General features: G+C 38.9%; 1 protein-coding gene across 7 annotated transcripts in view; it reads left to right on the top strand.

The window, feature by feature from the left end:
• The window catches only part of PDS5B (PDS5 cohesin associated factor B), a 175,620-nt gene that overhangs the window by 102,566 nt on the left and 54,601 nt on the right, over positions 1-18,453 (top strand). For all 7 annotated transcript variants that reach the window (XM_056107927.1, XM_056107926.1, XM_056107928.1 and 4 more), the window contains exons 11-15: positions 1,684-1,829; positions 4,435-4,586; positions 6,227-6,340; positions 9,712-9,793; positions 16,061-16,109. In XM_056107927.1, coding sequence (XP_055963902.1) covers positions 1,684-1,829; positions 4,435-4,586; positions 6,227-6,340; positions 9,712-9,793; positions 16,061-16,109 — 543 coding nt within the window. The remainder of the gene's footprint in view (positions 1-1,683; positions 1,830-4,434; positions 4,587-6,226; positions 6,341-9,711; positions 9,794-16,060; positions 16,110-18,453) is intronic.

Raw genomic sequence — 18,453 nt, 5'->3', positions numbered from 1 at the left:
GTCCTTCTATGTCTTTTCCTCTCTTTCTGACTCATTTTACTTAGCATGATACTCTCCATGACCATCCACGTGTCTTTAAATTTTAAACCCATCTTTTAAAAATTTGTTTTTCGTGTTTTCTTGTTTTTAGTTTGTAGTAGTTCTGTACATATCTGAAGTATGAAAAATTAATTTATTTCCTCATGACAAAGATTTGCTATTTGCTAAATAGATATCTTGATTTTATTATAGGTATCAAAAATAAACCTTCCTATTCCCCACCCCCTCACCCCCACCCCAGTTGCTTTCCACTAGTTTGTAGTATAAAAAACTTCTGATTACAAAACTACAGGTGTATGTGTATTTGTATGCTGCCACTTTCTTCATTAATTCTAGGAATCGTACTATAAAATATTTTTGTGTGTGGTCGGGGGAAGTTTTGGGTCCCTCCCTATGGTGCTCAGGACTTATTCCTGGCTCCTTAATTAGGGACAACTCTTGCCAGTCTGCGGGGTGGGAGTGGAGGACCAAACCGGGGTCAGCTGCATGCAAGGCAGACACCTTACCTGCTTGCTGTGCCAATTGTCTGGCCCTTACCGTGTACTCTTTTTCTCTTCTTCTTTTTTTAAAAGAATATTGTTATGTGACTCAGAAATAAACAGTGATAATATTTTTTTTCCTCTCTGAATTCCTGCATTCTAACTCCCCGCCTTTAAGCCATCCCCATCCTCGAGGTGGGGAGGGCTGTTCTCCCTAGGACTTGGTACTGGTAAGAGTGGACATGCTTTCTTTTTTTTGTTAATGTATCAGTCAACACTAATCTATATTAGTGTCCATTGGTCTTAAGTCATTGATCAAAAAAAAAATCATCTGCTAGACTTCCTGTTTCTGTTTCATCCAGACTGATTTTTGGAACAACTTAACTTGTCACTGGATTTAACATTTTTCCATATTTGCTTTATTTTTCTACTAGAAGGTGCTGTACCTCTTGAGGAATTGTTTTTTAGGCTATCAGGGAATAAGGGTTAATTTTTTTAGGATTTTCCTGAGTGTGGGTGGAGGGTACCAGTTTGGGTATGAAGTCCCATTTCTTCTCTCATTACTTTGGCCTTTCTTCATTTTGTCTCATGGTTTTTCCTGTAATTCTATTTCATGAGTAGCAGTGTCTCAATACTAGTTTTTAAGTAACTTCACTCAGTTTTCCCTAGTAAAGCGATACTCTTAGCTATTCCCAAGTTCAGCACCTTGAGTATTCTGACCAGTTGAAGACAAAGGTAACATTTTTTCTGACCAGTTGAAGACAAAAGTAACTTTTTTTCTGGGTAGAGACAGTTTGGGGATCAAATCTATGACTCCACTCACGTCAAGCTTATACTCTATCTGTGTGGCACATCCCGGACTCTCAAAAGTGAGAACTTTCATGTTGCTGTGTTTGTTTATTTATGTGGACTGTTAGTGAGTTAAGGACCCCTGAATCAACTACTCGTTCTCCACATGGATAGGGGATCTACGTTGCTTGTGTTTTGATTGAAGGAATGATTTTCTTTCTGCTTCCGTTTTACCACCCTCCCTCCCTCCTGATCTTAATTCTTAGAAAATTTAGCCTTCTACTTATTTCCATTTCATTGTTTACTTCCAATGTAATCTGAAAACAATTGTAGTTGTGAAAACTCCGTTTTAATCAAGGACAATTTTATCTTTCAGAATATCTTAAAGTGAGGTCCCATGACCCCGAGGAAGCTATTAGACATGATGTTATTGTATCTATAGTTACAGCTGCTAAAAAGGATATTCTTTTGGTCAATGATCACTTACTTAATTTTGTGAGAGAAAGAACATTAGACAAACGGGTAAGTAGAAAGAGTAATTTACCGTTTTTCATTTTTACAGATATTTAGATTTAAATGTTATCAGCTCCTTTACCGGGGGGACTTTTCTAGTATTTAAGATTTCATGAGAAAGTTTTACTTTTTATCAGGTTATATTGTATTAATTTTCCTTCTTAACATTATTCTCATTACCAGAATAAAACAGTTGTAAACGGTAGTCAGATATCCCATCCAGCCTGTACACTGTTTTCGTAAGTGTCTTAAGTGACAAGATCTCTGACACACTTCACTTCTCTTAGGTTTTGGCTTCTTTCTTTTCCCATTCATAAGAGTATCAGTTAGTAGTCTTCTTTCTGCTTGGATTATAATTTCCAAGATCTAGGAAGTAAAAGATGTGTTTTCATCTTGGCAAAGCTAATCCCAGCAGGGCATCATACCTCTAGCTTGTGTTCTGTGACCCCCCCCACCCCCACCCCTTCCTTTCTGAGTGAGTATCCACCATTTTCACTTATTAATCAGTAACTTCTGAAAAGAGAATGAGATCCTGTTTTGTATGTATTTTATATTGCTTGGAGTATATTTTGGTAGTCAGTAAATGTTCTTTCTCCCTCTCCATCGCCTGCCTTCATTGCTTAGAGTAATTTTGGTGAGGAGTTGAAATCCTTAGTGCATTTAGGTGTCAGCCAGCAGTAGACAAGGGAAGGTCTGTTGTAGCTATGAGTAGCTTTGACTAGGTCAAAGCTTTTCAGTGTTTTTACCTTAAAGAGTTTATTGTGCTGTCACTGTAGTTTTCTTCCTTTTTTTTTTTTTTTTTGCATTTTGGGGTCACACCCGGCAATGCACAGGGGTTACTCCTAGCTCTGCACTCAGGAATTACTCCTGGCGGTGCTCGGGGGACCATATGGGATGCTGGGAATTGAACCCAGGCCTACCATGTTCAAGACAAACACCCCACCCACTGTGCTATTGCTCCAGCCCCTGTATTTTTCTCTTTGGTAATATTGGTTATGGGTGGAGACCAGATGACAGAAATTCCATCATTTCCCCCTCTTCAGATCTACAAATCTTCAGAAAAATTTATTTATTTGAACTGATAAATCTGGATTTTTAAAAAATTAAATATTTTATTGGGGCATAAAACAGTGAAAAGGCCAAAGGCATAAAGAAGAAAAGGGAGATTAGCAGTAGGATGGGATAATAGCCCTTGAAATGTCAAATGCCCATTTTCCTAAGACCTGAAATTTGGCTAGGTTTTGTGTGTTCTTGGGAATCATAATTTATGTATACTTTTTCTCATCATTGCTTTGGTTGTAAATCCACTTAATTCATAGTATATCAAAGAATGATTGTATGTATGATCATGATAATAATAGGATATGCTTTTTAAATTCTTAAGATAGTTTGGAAGAATTAGAGATAAGGTAATGAGTTAGACATAAAGTTTTTGTAAACAGATTGCGTTTTTGTTTCATGGGGAAGACTTTTAGAGTTTTTCTATTTGGAGCGGGAGGTGTGTGGGGGCTTCCGAAGCAGTGTTTCAATGGCCAGGAACACTTCTGATAGGTAATACTCAGCCTGGCTGTGTGCACCTGATGGTTCAGTTTTTGGAATCAGTGAGGTGATACGGCACTGACCCAGAGGTGGTGGGCCACCAGACGTGCAGGAGCTCTGCAGTGGTACTGAGGATAAAACTAAGAGCTGTGTGCATGCAGGTTATGTAGTAGATGACTTAAGAACTGTCTTCGGGCCCAGAGTGACAGTGCAGTGGGTAGGGACTTGCCTTGCATGAAGCCGACCTGGGTTTGATCCCTGACACCCCCACATGCTCCTCCAAGCCTGCCAAGAGTAAGCCCTGAGCGTTGTTGAGTGTGAAAACAAAACAAAAAGAACTGTATGTATTGTCGTGAATGGAAAGAAAAAGCAAGAGAAGAATATTGATAAGGATGACTGACAAGTTAAAAAAGAAAGTAATCTCTGCCCATTTATAGAATGCTAAATATCACTGACTTCTTATTACAGGACTGTGTTAATGTCAACTATAGCACTAAATCCATTTAAGATTGAAAAGTGTTAGATTTTCTGAAGCAATATGTATTTTAAAGTAGTTGAATACATTCCTATTATGTTTCAATTTGATTCACAGTTGTACACAATGAATAATTTATGGACCTTGTACAGGGAGCATTTGATAGAACAATGTCATATATATCTCTAGTGTCTAAAATAGTTATAATCACCATTGTTGATACAAGTATGCTTAATACAGACATAAGTTAGAAAAAAATTGGCTGTATCTGTATCAAGTTTATCCAATTAGTTAACTTCTTTTGCTTTTTAAAATATGGTAGCTTTCTCTCACCAATTCTAAGTGATGACATGTAGATATGACTGATTTGTTTTTTTAGGGATAGGTGATGGATTTGTGATACCGAAGCATAAAACTACGTGTTTTTTATACAATGGATATAGTCATAATAATTGTTTCTGATACAGTAATTTAAAAGTGATATTCATTGAGACTATGGGAAATGTGTAAATTAGAAATTTGGAAAACTAGACTTTCATAAATTTAATAAAAAAAGGGAAGTATTTTTAAAGATGAAAGCATTTTTGTTTTTATCTTAAGTGGAGAGTACGCAAAGAAGCCATGATGGGACTTGCCCAGATCTATAAGAAATATGCTTTACAATCAGCAGCTGGAAAAGATGCTGCAAAACAGATTTCATGGATCAAAGACAAACTGCTTCATATATATTATCAAAATAGTATTGATGATCGGTAAGTTAAGGATACTTTATGTAAGATTTTTGGTGTTAACAAAACTGTTGATCTGTTGTTTTAGACAAACTCTTCTTTTTATAGTTTTTAACTCCGTTCTCAGTTTTTAGTACAGGCAGCTAATTTCCATCCCATGAAAGCCATAAATTAAGCAGTAATATACAGTTTATACATTAGCCTTTATTTACAAAATCTGGACAGTAGTATTTCAAAGTAAGAATGTGCACAACTATAAATTTTATTTTATAGATGTGTTGTAAGGATCCTTGTTTTTTCATAATTGAAATTTAAATAAAAATAAAGTTTTGTCCAAGATACTTTATTTTTTAATATATATATATTTTTATTTTGGGTCAAACCTGACTGTTCTCAATCCTGGCTCTGCACTCAGGGATCACTTCTGGCAGACTGGGGGGGACCATATAGAGTGCCAGGGGTCTAACCCAGATGATCTGCTTGCAAAGCAAGTGTCCTACCCACTGTACTGTCTCTTTGGCCCTGGATAAGATATTTTTTTCATTAAAAAAAATTCCTAAAATGTTTAAAAGGGAAGTTTGCAAATTTTCGTAAAAACTTTTTTTGATGTCTCAGTCTTTTTCTGTTCCAGCATAAGGTTAGGTGCTGTATGGATTCTAACCATGTAGTAGTTAAATTTGAAATTCTGTTTGAACTTACTAACAGACAGTTGGTGGGATCCATTGTTTTTTGCCTATAATAGGTTACAAACTATTACAAACTATGAATTACCTTTTAAGTGGCGAAGGAATTAAAACTGTGGTATGTTTGATTAGGAAACGTCAGTTACTTTTTTTTTCTTTCTTTCTTTTTGAAATAAAATTCAAGTCTTTCGACTTTTTTATGTTTGTAACCTTGATGCACAGAAATCTACATGATGATGTTAACACTTTTTGGGGAGTTTGTGTGTACTTTTAACCAGTCCGCTCAAATGAATCTTAGAAATTTCTTAGTTTTAACTTTAGAGATGTTTTGTTTCTCTCACTTGTGGCGTTTTGTTTTCTGTTTTTGTGTTTCGGTTTGGAGACACTCTCACTCAGGTTAGTGATCCAGTGTGAGAGCACAGAATTGTGCTGGGGTCACCTCAGCCACCCTGGCAGTGCATAGCGGCCTGAGGGATGTGCTGGGTCTGAAGCTGGGCTCAGCCACATGCAACCTACCTAGATACTCTAATTCCTGATAGTAGGATTTTTTCTTTTACTACAAGCGGACAACATGGCCGACCCGAGTTCGATTCCTCCGCCCCTCTCGGAGAGCCCGGCAAGCTACCGAGAGTATCTCGCCCGCGCGGCAGAGCCTGGCAAGCTCCCCGTGACGTATTCGATATGCCAGACACAGTAACAACAAAGTCTCCAATGGAGACGTTACTGGGCCCGCTCGAGCAAATCGACGATCAACGGGAGGGCCTTTACTTTACTTTTTTACTTTACTCAGAGAAGGAAATTGAATCTTTAACATAATTTACCCAGGGTCATGCAAAGGTTTTTAGCCAAGCCGGCTGTCAAACTGTTTCCGATATATCCAACTAAATCCTTATATCTCTGACACTCAGAAGAATCTGTGTTTTGTACAAATTAAATACATGCATTAAAAACTAGCACTATTATCTTCATGTTCTTTTTTAGATTGCTTGTTGAGCGGATCTTTGCTCAGTACATGGTTCCCCATAATTTGGAAACGACAGAACGGATGAAGTGTTTATATTACTTGTATGCCACACTGGATTTAAATGCTGTGAAGTATGTTTCAAATGTCAAATTCTCTTCTTTTAATTTTTTTTCAGTATATTGGATTTTGCGCGGGGTGGAGGAGATAACAATAATACTTTAAAATGCTAACAATTTAATATAAATATTTAAATTGTTAAATACAATAAAACTCAGTTTTTTTAGAAACTTTGCTGCTGTGAAATAAAAGTACTGCTGTTAGCATGAGTTTAACAGTGATTTTTTTCAACAATTAAAAAATAAGATCTTGTGGAATTTGATTTTTATATCTCTTGACGTTTATAATTCAGAAAATATCATTGTATTTGTTGCTTACCTTTGTGTTTTCTTTAAAGCATTATGAAAATTACATTAAACACTGCTGCCTGCCACATACATACACTGGATTTTGGGCTACAACTGATGATGTTCAGGGATTACTCCTGGCTCTGTATTTAGGAATCACTTCTGGCAGTGCTCAGGGACCATATGGGATGTTGGGGACAGAACCCGGGTTGGCCTTGTGTAAGGCAAGCGCCTTACCTGCTGTATTATTCTCCGGCCCACAAATATATTTTTATGATCCTGTTTCATGCAGAAAATATTTCATCAGTATGGGTGTTTTCATCAGCAGTTGGAATTTTGGATACGAAGGAGACATAACTAAATTGTGTTGTGCTAGGAAATGGTTGTTACTGTCACTGTCCTCCTGTTGTTCATCGATTTACTCGAGCAGGCCCAGTAACATCGTGAGACTTGTTACTGTGTTTGGCATATTGAATACACCACAGGTAGTTTGCCAGGCTTTGCCATGTGGTGGAGCTTGCCAGGCTCTCCAAGAGGGGTGGAGGAATCGAACTCGGGTCCGCGGTGTTGGCCACGGGCAAGGCAAATGCCCTACCCGCTGTGCTGTTGCTGCAGCCAAGGAAATTGTTGAGAGGAAAATTAGAAAAGTCTAAAAGTTCCATTTGCTCTAGGTTTTAGGCAGTGTAGGCCCTTAGTACTTCACCATATGCAGTTGCAACTATTGGGATTAATTGACTAGACGTTAGAAGTAGTGGAAGTCATATATGATTTTTACTCATGTTATTTAATGGGACTTTTAACTCACCCTGTGGAACTTTTATATATGCTATTTAAATATTCTTCTAAGAAAGGTTGAGGAAGAGGAGAGAAATGTACATTTCTTGATACCTGGGTATTTTCAGACATAGAAATGTACATTGTCCTTGACTGCTTTTCAGGTACAGTGGCAAAGTTGAGTAGTTTTAACAAAGACCTTTGGTCTACACTGTATCACTGTCATCCTGTTGTTCCTCAATTTCCTTGAGCAGGCACCAGTAAAGTCTCCTTTGTCCTAGCCCTGAGATTTTAGAAAGTGCCACACTTGAGGCTCTTTCAGGGTCAGGGGAATGAGACCCATCATTGTTACTGGGCTTTGTCATATTGAATATGCCACAGGAAGTTTGCCAGACTCTGCTGTGCAGGCAGGACACTCTCGGTAGCCTGCCGGGTTCTCCAAGAGTAATAAGATAATAAGCTGGCTGCGCACTTCTGGGAGCTGGGTTTTATAGTCTCTGGGTCTTGGCCGTTGATGGGATAACATGGCACCGGGGGCAGTTGGTGGGTATAACGCCTAGCTACTGGAAGATGGGGGAGCTGGTTGGAGGAGGACCAGTCCCAATCCGAGCAGGCTTGGAGATCTCAGCTCCGGGTCCCACACACCTGGGTTCCTCTGCCGGTTCCGTCAAGCGTGAGGCTCATCCGAATGTGTGGAGAGTGGTCTTAAGTGTGGCTGTAGCTGGTTCCGGAGGTCTTCAGCTGCTGGGGCTCTTTGATCTACAAAAGTTAAAAATAGTAACCATGTACTTTTTTAAAACCTCATGGGGAGATGAAACAATTTTTACAAATTATTTTTTAATTCTTATGAGGTTGTTCACAATATTTGATTACATTTAATATTCAAACACCAATTCAAACACCATTATACCTTTCTACCACTTTCGTGAAGCCCAAATCCTGCCCCCAAAGCAGAACTGAAGTAATTTATTTTGTATTGTTATGAATAATCCACTAAAAATGAGACAAAAAGGTTTTTTAGAGGAAAGTATGTGAAGATTGTTGAATTTCACCCAGGAGCCATTAAGCCCTTCTATAAGAGATTACGAACATGTTGAGACTGTGTGCTTATGTATCCATCTGTAGAAATTTATTTCCCCCTAAGATTGGTTGCCTTCTACTTTAAACCCAGTCAGATGTGGCGTGCTACTCTTTGTATATTGGTGGTGTAAAGTATGAGATGTCCAGGAGTAGATTCGCTTTTGGGTGAGACTTGTCTGAGTGTGTGGAGACAGCAGTGAGCCTGGTGATGGTGGAGTTCTGGAGGTTTCCGCTTGCTGGGGCTGGGTCCTGGGGACAGGGAGGAGCTTCATGTACTCCCTTCCCGATTGCCCTGAATGAAGCAGCCTGCGTGGGTTGTGAGGCAGATCTGTGGCGTTACTTCTGTGCTCTTTCGAGAGATTTACATTGAATTTCTGGATCATGACTCTTAGTGAGGTGGCTTGTGGGTGTGGCTGCCAAGCTACCAGAAACCAATTTTTTTTTTTTAACTGAAGTGTTTTTTATAATTCCATTAGCCTTTTAGTTGTAACAAGAAATAGAAAATAAATTATTGTATACCTGCTAAGGGGTTAGGTTTGGGGAGTACTTTGGAAAATGGGGATCCCAGTGGTGGAGGAGGGTCACCTATGTGGTAGAATTGGTGTTGGAACATTCAAAAGCCATGAACACCTGTGTTATGAACAACTTTTTGTAAAACCGTCCTGTTTCTTTTTGCATAGCTTGCTGTCCTGTAGTAAAGGTGATGGTTTTCCTGATCACCTTTATTCATGGTAAACAGAACCCCAGAGTTGTACAAATAATTAGAGATAAAACTAGGATTAGAACACGTTGTGTCTACTTCCAAAGCTCAGTTTCCGTCCCTATGTATAGTAATACAGATTCCTACCATGTTTATGTATTTTTTTTCCCTCTTTGTTTATTTGGTTTTAGTCATCTCCCAAGTAGTGCTTAGGAGCCGTTACATTTGATTCCTTTTCCTCTCTATACACCATAGGTGCATAATCCTGTGAGTTCTACCATAGGGCACCTCTTTTTTTGTGATTTAAACTTTGTTTTTTGTCCGGGGGGAGGGGGGTGGGGGGATGGGACCATACCTGACTGCTTGAGGCTCTGCTCTTGGCAGGGCTTGGGGGACTGTACATGATTTGGGTCAGCTGCATGCTGCATGTTTTACCCTCCCAGCCATTGAAATCTGAACTCTGAAAGAGGGGAATACAGTTGAGTATTCTGGAAGGATTTTTCTCCTGTTGTATTATTTAAATTCACATATTTCTGTTTTTCAGAGCATTGAATGAAATGTGGAAATGTCAAAATCTGCTCAGACATCAAGTAAAAGATTTGCTTGACTTAATTAAGCAACCCAAAGTAAGTGAAAATAAGAAAAAGGAATTGTTCCTTTGATGCTCAGTACTGTATTTTGATTTCTCTTTACCATTGTTGCTACTTTTAAACAACTAATACAGTGTGGTACTGTTCTGATTACAATCTGTGATCCCTAAGCACACCGTATTTTAGTTTTGTGGACACACCCAGTGGTGCTCAGGGACTATTCCTGACTGTGTGCTGAGTGACCATGAGGGTTGCTGGTGATTGAACCTGGGCTGTCTTTTGTAAACATTTATCTCTCTGGCCCATAATTCTGTGATTTTTTACTCTGGTGCACTTAGAAAATTGCAGGAGTCCCCTCTGGCCTAGGTGCTTATGTGGGCACCTTAGCCGAGAAGGGGTCTTCTGGTTCGCCCTGGCGGCTGCTTGCTCCGCTCACTGCCAGTTCTATGCTTGTTAAGAACTTTAATTATAAAGAAAAAAATCTAAATATACTCTGTTAGCTAAAAGTTATACCCAACAGGAAAACAGTTTTGCTTTGCTGCTGTGTAGTTGGAAATGAGGTGGCTTCTTATTGTTTAAGCTTAAAAATGAGAAACTCCAGCATCATTGAAAGCATGCAAAATGGAATCAAATTATACTTTATCTTGTCACAATGGCTTTTCCTGTTATTGTATTCTTGTTTAGCAAAGTTTTCTGTTTTTTTACTTTGGCCACACACTCAGTGATGCTTGGAAGTGAGGGAAGGGGAGGGGGTTACTCCTAGCTCTGTACTCAGGAATTACTCCTGGTGGTACTCCTGGGACGCCAGGGATTCAACCCTGGTCAACCATGTACAAGGCAAGTACCAGCTATGCTATCTTTTCAGCCCCTTGTTTTGCAAAGTTTTAATTATCGATTATAATTAAATCTCTTGGTATTTTCATTTACAATTAATACCATGGAAGTTTTAACATAGTGCTTATTTCTTGTTATAAATTAATGTTGGAGTTCATCCAGCTGTGTCTTATTTTAGTTAGGGAATTTTTTTTTTTTTAGTTGTCTCATGAAACACAGGACCCCCAAGTATCGAGTCAAGACTCGACTGTTCTTCTCCACAAAAATCTTTAATAAAAGCTGAAAGATATATATGATCTGAAGAGAAACCAGAGTTAGTTTGAGGATATTTAAAATAATTTCCAGTGTTTTGTTTTTGTTATGAAACACATGTTGTGCCTAGACCTATTAGAGGTACAATTTATCAAAGCTATCGTTGTTCATATTACTACCATTTTTTCCTTTTGAGTCACACCCAGCGATGCCAGGGGTTACTCCTGGCTCTGCACTCAGGAATTACTCCTGGCGGTGTTGGGGGACCATATGGGATGCTGGGAATTGAACCCTGGTTGGCCGCGTGCAAGGCAAATGCCCCTACCTGTTGTGCTATCCCTCCAGCCCCCAAAATACTACTTTTTAAAAATTCCCTAGTCCAAAGCAGAATGAACACTCCACCTTCTACCAAAAATGTATGCTCAATGTTCATACTGTAGAAGCCAGTAGAGCTCTGCATATTTTTTTTTTTTTTTTTTTTTTATAATTTATTTATTTATTGAATCACTGTGGGAAAAGTTACAGAGCTTTCGGGTTTAGGTCTCAGTCATGTAGATACCGAACACATTTCCCTTTACCAATACTCATTTTTAACCCCGAACCCCAATAGACCCCCACCTCCCACCCCTCCCAATTCTTATGAGGCAGATGAGTTCTAGTTAATACTCTATCTACTTTGACTAGATAGATTATTTCGATAGAAGATGCACAATTATTGTTTAGAGTTTACGACCCCCCCCCCCCCCCCAATCAGACATGCTGAAACAGCGTTGTGAAATGATTTGCTTTCTAGAACTTGGTTTAAGAATAAAATGATGTCGCGCGGCCGCTATCGCGGCCGCGCGGTTTTGAATTTCTGCTATTTTACTTATTGACCCTGGAAGAATTTCTATTAAAAGTTAGCTAGTTAAGAGATTGATTTCTGTGCCCTGGAGTCGTGGCCGTGCCGGAGAGCCGCTCGTGGGGGGCAGCCGGCGACCTCGGTGGGGCGTGGGGGACGGCCCACAAAGCCCCCCTTCCCATGAGGTCCCCGCCGCTTCCCCGAGCCCGGCTCAAACCCGCTTTCCACAAGGCTCCCGTGCGGCCGCCATCTTTCTTTCCAGAGAGGAGCGGGCGGGCCGGTCAACGCCCTTCCCCCTCCGGGCAGGCTTGGTGGCGCGGATCAACACAAGTCCATTTGCTTTTCTGCTCCAAGCGGCTGGTTCTCTGTGCTAAGTCCTTGTGCCTCCGGGGCCGTGGCCGTGCCGGAGAGCCGCTCGTGGGGGGCAGCCGGCGACCCCGGTGGGGCGTGGGGGACGGCCCACAAAGCCCCCCTTCCCATGAGGTCCCCGCCGCTTCCCCGAGCCCGGCTCAAACCCGCTTTCCACAAGGCTCCCGTGCGGCCGCCATCTTTCTTTCCAGAGAGGAGCGGGCGGGCCGGTCAATGCCCTTCCCCCTCCGGGCAGGCTTGGTGGCGCGGATCAACACAAGTCCATTTGCTTTTCTGCTCCAAGCGGCGAGCTCTGCATTTTAAGGTGTGAAAATTTTAGTTTTCCTAGGTATAGGTTTGCCTGTTTGTTCTAAAAATAAGTGTGCTAACCCTGTTCGGTTTAGTGCTATGTAATGACCCTCTCATTAACTTTTTTTTGTCTCTCTTGTTTTGTATTATTTTTTTGTATTATTTGCAGTTTTATTTGTGGGTGGTTCAGTCTGAGAATGTGACACCATTGTTGGGTAGGGAGCACAAATTAGATACAATAAACAGTCTTCTTTATGTTGTCCTTAATTTATGACAATATTTTAAATTTCATTTATAATGGGATTATACATGTATTGTATGCTCTCTTTTATTGCTGAAAAACACTTGTTTGGATGTATCACATTTTGTCTCTCCTGTAACCAGTTTATAAACATTGAGACAATTTTCAGTTTTGGGTTACAACAAAGTATGTCATTTTGGGCATTCATATGTAAAGCTGTTGTATGAATATATATTTTCATTTCTTCTTAAAAAATATTATAGGGGGACCAAAGCGATAGAACATCAGTCAACCCCTCACTAATTAAAATATTTTTTTCAAATCACAAGTAGTAAAGCATTTCAGTGTACTTATTTGTCTGAGATTTTCAAATAAGTAATACTTTATTTTATAAGCTAATAATTATAGTTTTCTGACCATAATTTAACCCTTTATTGATTATATTGAACCTAAGAAAATGAGTTTTCCATGTATTTAACGAAGGACTAAAAACTGGTTTTAGGGAATTTACTTTTCTTAGTTATTTTTCTGAAAGAGAGGATGTTGGAGAAAACCACTGAAATTACAGTTTGAGCAGAGAAACCTGTGTTTTTGGTCAGGGTCACAGTGTTACAGTGTAATACAACATGAGTTACTCATAATAATGAGTAATTCTGTTTTCCTTAAGAAAGTGGGATAAAATGCTCCATTTGCCACCTAGTACAATATTGCTTCCTTTTTTACTTAAGATGGAGAAGTATTACTTAAAGATGAATAGTTAAGAGTGAATCATAATTAAAGCAAATCTTTTATATGGATTTTTTAAGTGATTACATCTATTTTTAGGCATAATTGATGCTGTAATAATGGCCAAGTGATATTTTAAATGTGTGACATGATTTGTGAGACTGTAATCAAATAACAAGTTTTTCCACTTCCACTGCCCTGTAAGAGTTATTTAGTGGGAGCATATTCCCCTTGTTGAAAAAGATTTTGGGAGGGTATCATGATTTTCCTGTTCGGTCTTAAGTGAAATTATAAAACCAGGCTCAACCAGTGAGAATTCATTGTTATGTGGAATTTTCCTTTAAATTGTCTTAACCAAATGAAGTTATCCAAATTAAATTGAATTCTTGTGGGTTGAAGGAACTTGTTTGGAACTTGCGAGAATTAATAATCTTTCATTGATGTTCACTTTATACCAAGATCATAGTAGATATTGTAAAGTTAAAGTTAGAAAATAAGTACAGATGTGTTTTACTTTTGTATTTTCATATTTTTATTTTACAGGGAAGACCCATATATATATATATATGTATATATATATATATATCACAGTCAGAGAGTGTTTTTTTTTTTATTGAGTCACCATGAATTACAAAGTTCCGTTGATATTTGTGACTGCGTTTCAGCATGCAGTGTCCTAACACCAACCCACTCACGAGTGTCTGCCCCCCGCAGTGGCAGGCTCTTTGCCCTCCACCTGATCCCTTCCCTTACTTCTCCTCCACCCGTCTCCTCAGCAAGCTTCCTACTGAAAACCAGGTCTCTTGCTCTTTGTTTCTATTGCCTTTGGGGCGTTGTTCCAGTTTGTTGTTCAAGTTTATTTATGTCCCACTTATGAGAGAGATTCTGTGTCTGCCCCTCTCTATCCCTCTTACTCTCTCTCAGCATGATGCTCTCCAGACCATCCATGTAGCACCAAATTGCAGGATTGCAACTTTTCTTACTGCCAGGTAGTGTTCCATTGCGTGTGCCAGGGTTTCTTTATCCACTCATCTGTTCCTGGGCACTTGGGTTGTTTCTAGATTTTGGCTGCTGTGAACAGTGACTATTTATTTATTTATTTATTTTTTGGTTGCTATTTAGTCAGACCTTTTTGTTTTTAAAGTTGTTGTTGTTTTGTTTGTGGTTCATCCTCAGTGCTCAGGGCTTCTTCAGCTAAGAGAAGCCAGGATCAGCTTCGGCTTCCTGGATGCAGAGCCTGTGTTCCAGCGCATTGAGCTCTTTCTCTGACCTTCAAGTCTGAGATCTTTTCAGATCTGCTTTAGCTCCTTGTGCAGCTTTTCTGCTGCGTTTGACTAAATTGATTTACTCATTGACATGCAAAATGACTTTGTCATTTCCACTACTTTTGTTGATGCTGTCATCCCTGCCCTTTCTGCCACCAGGGGACAGTTTCTTAAAATTTCATCATTACCTCTTTCCTCCTTTGTTAAACAGTTACAAAAATATTACATGCTTCAACATTCATTCAAATATTTAAGATTCTAGTTATTTTTGAATTCTCTCTTGAGCTCTATTTTGCTTTGCCTCTGACTTCTCTCTCTCTCTCTCTCTCTCTCTCTCTCTCTCTCTCTCTTTTTGGCTTTTTGGGTCACACCCGCCAATGCTCAGGTATTACTCCTGGCTCATGCACTCAGGAATTACTGCTGGCGGTGCTCGGGGAAACATATAGGATGCTGGGATTCAAAGCTGGGTCGGCCTCGTGCAAGGCAAACGCCCTACCTGCTGTGCTATCGCTCCAGCCCATGCCTCTGGCTTCTCTTAGCAACATCCTTTTCAGTAGGGTTTGTTATTTGATTTTATTCCAGTGTTTATCTAACACATTCTACATCAGAGTTATTCAGAAAAAATCTGGATTCAGTGAATTGCATTCTTAAAGATAAGCATTATTCACATGAATTTACGGAGTGTATTGAATGCAGCAGAATGGTGAAGACATTACTGAAGTAACATAATATAGCACGTAACTAGTGCTCTTGGAAATACCTTCTGTGTTAAGTTAATGACAGTTTTTGTGTTATGACAATATTTACATATGTTAGTGGCATTTTTCAGTGTTTTCGCTTTATGTTTTATGATAATCTTTGAAAATTTTAGGAACTCCCTAAATCAGAGTTGTATATTGAATTGTCTTGTATGAGATAAAGCAAAGAAATTAGAAAATTTTCAGAGTATTTTCTTTCTTTTCTAAACTTAGGTGACTGTTTTTTTCAGTATGAAAGAAAAAATACTATCCTTTCGTAAAAGATCAGTATAGAATCTGAGAAAGAGTACAGGGGTTCAGCCTCTTGCCTTTCGTACAGCTGATCTATGTTTGATCCCCAGCACTGCAAATGTTCTTCCATAAACCACCAGGAATGTTCCCTGAGCACAGCTGAGTGTGGCCGAATCCCCATCCAACCCTGGATATGACCCTGTAGCCTCCTCCTCTATTTCCCCACCCTCAAAGAGTAGAAAAAAAAGATAAATGAAGTTAGCTATGGTTTTTTTGTTTGGAGGCAGACAGAACAGGGTAAGGGAAGGTGTGATGACTGGAGTGTGAGCTTACTGCCTCCTTTTGTTTAATTCATATGGGTTTTAGACACAGCAAAAGGAAGAGCATGGTGTGGGCATGGACCTGAGCATTATCAGTGACTAGGTTTTGTTTATTTACTTTTCAGGGTATGTGAGTGTGATCCGGGTATATTAATTTTACAATTTTTTTGTTTTATAGACAGATGCCAGTGTCAAAGCTATATTTTCAAAAGTGATGGTTATTACAAGTAAGTTGTTTTAAATATTATATGTAACTTTAAAAATTTATTTAAACTGTTTTTGAAGATTTGTCTCATGTGGTTCCATTTTAGGTTGTGATAATATAGTAAAAGATAAAATTTTTTTAAAACATATTCTTGGCTTTGCATTTTTTTCTCATATTGAACACTATACTGAGCTTTTGTGTGTTGTTTGAAAACTGGACATTCTATTTATATAAGTTTGATTTTTAGAATTGTTTTAAGTTGTTATAAATTTACTGTTAAAACTGAATCTTTGCTCTGGCATTGCTAGCTCTGATATGAATTTATCTGAAGATAAATTATGTGCAGATAATTTTATTCAGAATCAAAACTTAGAGTGAAGACTCTAATATAGAAAAGAAGCCTTTGGAAAGAATTAACTTGCTTTAGTGTTTCCAGCGATTAAAATATCTTATAATCACTTTCTACAATGAACATAAAAGGATTGTTATTTTATTTTGTTCTGTTCAGGGAAAATATATATCTGTTTTTGCAGGGCATTTTCCCCACTGTCTCTTAGATGATATAGAAGAAATAGTCTTTAATACATGGACTGCTTTACTTGAGCTTGTTTAGTAGTAATAAAGATATTCTAGTTGGATTGCTGAGATGTTAAAGACTATTACCACATATATAGAGTAGTGCTAAGATACAGATGAAAAGAATAAAATAATCAGGTTTTAGAGTAAATAATAGAAGTTTTAGTCTAAGTAAAGCTGTAAGACCAAATTATCTTTTATCCTAGATGCTTAAACATATATTAGTTTTCATTTTGCTTTAAATTTCGCTTTAAATTTACTGGGTAATTTAAAGCAAGTAACTGTGCTATTACTTACAACTATCTCCTTTGTAATTGGATTGTGGAATTATCTTCTCAACATCATCTCCTTTATAGTTTGTTTTTCTTTCTTGTCCTTTTTCTTTCAGTCAAGTATAGGATTTCCCAAATTTTCTTCTAGTAATATTGCAGTATTACTAGTATTGCTAGGAGAAAAGGTCTTCTTAGTCTTATACATTTGTAGAATAGCATAGGTTTTTTTTGTGTGTGTGTTTGTTTTCCCCATTCTCTTCCATTCTTCACCATCCCTATCGCTTGTTTATTTTGTTTCTCTGAATTACAGATCTTACATAGCCTTTTTTTCCTGTACATTATGGAGTAGATATAAAGTGTTTTCCATAATCAGTTGAAAATACAGTGTTATAGAAATATGAAAAGTCAGACTGGAGCTATCGTACAGTGGGCAGGGCATTTGCCTTGCACGCGGCTGACCCTGGCTTCGCTCCCAGGCCTCCCATGTGGACTGTGACACTGTCCTCCCCTTGTTCATCGTTTTGCTCGAGCTGGTATCAGAAGTGATTTCTGAGTGCAGAGCAAGGAGAAACCCCTGATTATCACTGTGACCGAAAAGAGCAAAAGAAAAAAAATGAAATAGTCATATAGTCACCCTTTTTAATGGGAAAACCAGTATATTCAGTCACCAAGCCAGGATAAAAATAGATAGCACAGCAGGTAGGGCATTTGCCTTGCACGCAGCTGACCCGGGTTCGACTCCTCTGTCCCTCTTGGAGAGCCCAGGAAGCTACTGAGAATATTCCGCCCACATGGCAGACCCTGGCAAGTTCCCCGTGTCGTATTCGATATGCCAAAAAACAGTAACAAGTCTCACAGTGAAGACGTTACTGGTGCCGGCTCTAGCAAATCGATGAACAACAGGAGGACAGTGCGTGATGACATTGCTACCGTGCTACATATGACTATAAATGCTGAAGTCAAGTTTTAATTCTCTTGAATTTTTACCTCTTTCATTACAAATTTTAGGTCTATGTTGGCAGCATCTGTTATCAGAGGGTTATTAGTCTGGTGCTACACGACAGATCTGGGTAGCCAGAATATTAGAATAACAAAATCTATATTTTGATAGGTGATATAAGGAGAATAGTATAAAAATAATTTTGTAGTATACAAGGACTCTTATTTCTAATGTAGCACTGTCCTCCTGTTGTTCATCGATTTGCTTGAGCGGGCCCAGTAATGTCTCCATTGTGAGACTTGTTATTTGGCATATCGAATACGTCAGGGGTAGCTTGCCAGGCTTTGCCATGTGTGCGAGATACTCTTGGTAGCTTGCCAGGCTCTCCGAGAGGGGCAGAGGAATTGAACCTGGGTCGGCTGTGTCAGCTGTCAGCTGGGTCAGCTGGGGAGGCTGCGTGAAAGGCAAACGCCCTACCCGCTGGGCTATTGCTCTTTCTGTTTCTAAAAACAGAAAACCCCAAATCCAAATAAATTTCTTGTCATAGTTCACTGTCTTTTTTGCTTTGTTTTGTTTTT

The sequence above is a fragment of the Sorex fumeus genome, unplaced genomic scaffold (genome assembly GCF_029834395.1).
Source record: "Sorex fumeus unplaced genomic scaffold, SorFum_2.1 ptg000183l, whole genome shotgun sequence".
Classification (NCBI taxonomy): domain Eukaryota; kingdom Metazoa; phylum Chordata; class Mammalia; order Eulipotyphla; family Soricidae; genus Sorex; species Sorex fumeus.
The sequence above is the reverse complement of the archived record's forward strand: the minus strand, read 5'-3'. Positions and strand labels throughout refer to the sequence as shown.